The 3,894-nt window shown below is 37.2% G+C and overlaps 1 protein-coding gene across 3 annotated transcripts in view; it reads left to right on the forward strand.

Annotated features, from left to right (window-relative positions):
- LOC113062102 (pumilio homolog 1-like) overlaps positions 1 to 1,462 on the forward strand; it is a 28,417-nt gene extending 26,955 nt beyond the window's left edge. For all 3 annotated transcript variants that reach the window (XM_026231700.1, XM_026231701.1, XM_026231702.1), the window contains exon 22: positions 80 to 1,462. In XM_026231700.1, the coding sequence (XP_026087485.1) occupies positions 80 to 211 (132 nt within the window). In that variant the 3' untranslated portion in view covers positions 212 to 1,462. The remainder of the gene's footprint in view (positions 1 to 79) is intronic.
- The last annotated feature ends 2,432 nt before the right edge of the window (positions 1,463 to 3,894 follow it).

Consider the following 3,894-nt stretch of genomic DNA (forward strand, 5'->3'; position numbering starts at 1 on the left):
TAGCAGTATTTCTTTACATGCTTGTGCCAAAGCACCTATAAATTGTGACCGAAAAATGATTGTTGGTTGTTTTATGTAGATCCGACCCCATATTGCGACGCTGAGGAAGTACACGTACGGAAAGCACATTTTGGCCAAGCTGGAGAAGTACTACATGAAGAACGGCGTTGACCTCGGCCCACTCTGTGCTCCCCCTAATGGCATCATGTAAACCCTTCCCATAACTCATCTAGGATGCCGGTCTGTGTGTGTGTGTGTGTGTGTGTGAGCGTGTTTGTATACACCCGACGATGTAGGGAGGTTGGGGTGGAATGGACGAAACCTTCCCCTCGTCACCGAGTCATCCCTGGGTTGTTGTGACCTTTGTTTTTTGTTTTTCTCTCCCTTTTAGCATTTCTTTCCGTTTTCACTCTACTACCTAAATGATGGTCCTTTTTTGGTCCTGTATGAAATGAGAGAATATTTGATTTATCCCACATTTGATCATGTAGGCTTGCGCAAACACAATTTATTGCTTCGCGACACCTTTCTTATGCGCATATTCTGTCATAACACACACGCACATTATTGCTAACACGCAGACATTTAGCATGGGAGACGTTTTTTGGTCTTGCTTCTATAAACTATTTAGTGCATACTTGGTGTAGACCTTTGCATATATATATAAATATATATATAAAACTTTGTAGTTTTTCTGGTTTTTGATGTCCAATCTGTATCTATAATCTTCTCCTGTAGTGAATACATACTTCTGATTGTATAATTGTACATTTGTAAACCTTCGCTAATGTAAATGTGGACTTGCTTCTACAGCCCTTTTTTGGTATGAGGAGGGAAAAAAATGATAAAATGGAAAAAAGAAAATCTTGTGCATTTCAGTGTAAATTCTCACCTCTTTGGTTGTGGTTTATGAGTTGTTATATATTGTAAATTGTAATATCAGATTTTTGTTGGTTTTGAAGCCCTTTGAATTATTACTGCATAGATGTACAAAGAACAGAGAAAAGTGCGCACTCTGCTTTTAGCCATTCACCAGCCACCTCTTTTTCACCTCCACTCATCCCTTGCATTTTTTTAAGATCTTTTATAGTCCCTCCCTTGCTCCTGGGCAGGTAGCAGCAAGCGCGTTTGTGTGTTTGTTTGACGCGTTGGACTGCCCTGGGTCAAGAGTTGGAGGTGTGTACAGATTTACCATTCTTTTGTCTACTTGTAAGTGATTGTAACATACTGGCCATTGGTTTTTGATTTGGAACACTCTGGTGTATATTTAAACAGCCTTGTGTATATTTCCTATGATTCTCTTTATGCAGGCACACTTGTAACCATAATGTGTATAGGTAACAGATGCTGTGTGTGCTTTCTGCCTGGGCAACTATTTTTTGTAACTCCAGTTGTAGATTGTCTCTAAACAATGTGTGATCTTTATTTTGAAACAAAACAATGAAAAAATTTCAAAATTTCAGAACGGTCTTTGACTCTTCCTTTGTGATGTGCTTGTTTTGTGTTTAGCACTGTGATCATTCTAATCTATTGTGTCATACTTTTTAGGAATCATTTGAAAAAACTACTCTTGTTGAACACCGAGGTTGTGTTTGGAAGCATTTTTGTTGCTTTAGTTCAAGATCAAACACGTGTGATATTACTGAAACATGAATAGCGTCTTCCACAAAGGATGTATTTCATCCCCTTGGAATTGTAAGGTTCTATCTGACATTTTTGTCGAAATTGAGTTATTCACATATTCTTATTCTGTGACAATTTATTTACATTATGTGATGTTTTATTTTAAGTTGTGTACATTTTGGGATTTTTTTTATTGAAAAAACAAAAAGGTTCTATCTACAGAAGTCTATGGAACACAAAAACTTTAAAGCTCAATATCTCAAAACTACTCAGAACGCAGATAGAACCTTATAATTCCAAGGGGACGATTTGTTAATTTTCCTGTAGTGATAAGTTGGAGTTTCTAAATGATGCTGCCTGAAGCTACGGTCTTGTTGAAAGTAGCAGATATGCTTAGACGAAGGATTCTGTTGGTTTTGAAATGTAAAACTTGTGTAACATCTTTCCAGGGAACATGTAATCGCAAAATGCATACCTTGAATGTACCACAAATCTCTTTAGATAAAAGCGTCTGCCAGTTGTGCAATTTTAAATCTTGCATTTTTCAGATGTCATAAGATAAATGAACTTAAGGTTCTTGCAGTGGAGGGGCTCAGCACAAACAAGTTTGATAAGAATAGATCTTTGTGCCATCATAAAGGTACAATGAATAATAACCCTGTAAATTCTGATATATGAATTCATAGGAAAGAAATCAGTCCAGAAAATTTGAGTTTTATGTTTTGTATCATATTTGCATCGTTTGACATTTATGGCTTATGTAGCATGACAGTGAGAATATGGAGTTCAGACTTGAGGAAAAAGCACCTTCGATATGTTCAGGGCTCAAAATAAGCAAAAAGATCAAATTAGATTCAGTTACTGTTATTTCCACAGCCAGTAATATGAAATTCTGACACATTGTACATCAATGAGATCTTAACGGTTTGCAGACTACTTGCATAAAATTAATTTAAATATAAATTGTAAATCTATTTACCCCAATAATGTGTTATAAGGATGGTTTCAAATGCTTAGTTTTTGACTAAAAGCTCTAGTTTTAATTATTAGGGCAAAACATATAATGCAATATAATTATGATTGAGAGATGTAGAGTCACCTCTGTCTCCACATCACTCAAACTGCCTACACTCTTCTGTATTCAGCTGCGCCACAAGGATGCGCTGTTTCTACGTGTATTTATGCTTTGATTTGAAAGAAAACGGTGCATCCTTGTGGGGCGGCTGACACAGATCATCATATAGGCAGTTTGAGTGATGTGGAGAGACACAGAGGACACTTGACAAAGGAGTTGTTGAATAAAGTTATTTTTTTCTTCACTTACAAAAAGTATTTTCGTCACTTCATAACGTTACGGTTGAACCACTGATGGCTACTCTGACGACATCATACTTTCCTGGACCTTGATAGAGTTACTTACTTGTCATTCAATGGGACAGTCTCAAGCCTCCCAGTTTTCATCCAAAATATCTTAAATTGTGTTCCGAAGATGAACGAAGCTTTTACGGGTTTGTAACGGTATATTACAGTGATTAATGACAACATTTAAATTTTGGGGTGGGGTAACCCTTTAAGTCTAGTCCCTGTCTAAAATGTAAGTCTGAACTGTTCCAACTGAAAGAAACTTGCACTGATTGATCTTGAAATATGTCAGTGTCCTTGTTTTGTCTCAAGATGCACACCAGTAATGTTTTTTTTCTAATGCATGTTTATAAAAATTTCTTTGAAATCCTAATTGTGAACTATGGCCTAGTCATGGCTTAAGCTAAGCCCCGTCTGCGAAACCGGGCCATAAACCGAGCTCAGTGCATCAGACATTTTCTAAATACAGATATTATGTCATGAATAATGTAGTAGGCTAGTCTGAAGGCATCTCACCCATACTCATAAACCCAGCCAAATATTGGTCAGCCAAAAAACTGCCACTTTAATTCTTGTACTTGTTTCTTATGCACCATAAGGCCTTAGACTTATATATTTTTTTATTATAATTGACTTCTAACAATTTTATGTACGTATTGAAACACCAACACATTATAATGGGCATTAAAGGTCACGTTATATTCACTAGGACTCAAAACTGTATCATGAAGTTATGTAAGTGGTATTATCAGAATAATGCCCACTACTGACAAAATGTTCAGTGTCTCGGGAAGCTTTGATGGAAATCGCGATAGGGGAAGCAGAAGGGAGAGGCAGGGAAAACGTCGATGCTTGACTGGGCTGCAGGGGGCATCCTCATCCTCACGAGGAAAATCCACCCAATGCCCG

This window comes from Carassius auratus, chromosome 44 (genome assembly GCF_003368295.1).
Source record: "Carassius auratus strain Wakin chromosome 44, ASM336829v1, whole genome shotgun sequence".
Classification (NCBI taxonomy): Eukaryota; Metazoa; Chordata; class Actinopteri; order Cypriniformes; family Cyprinidae; genus Carassius; species Carassius auratus.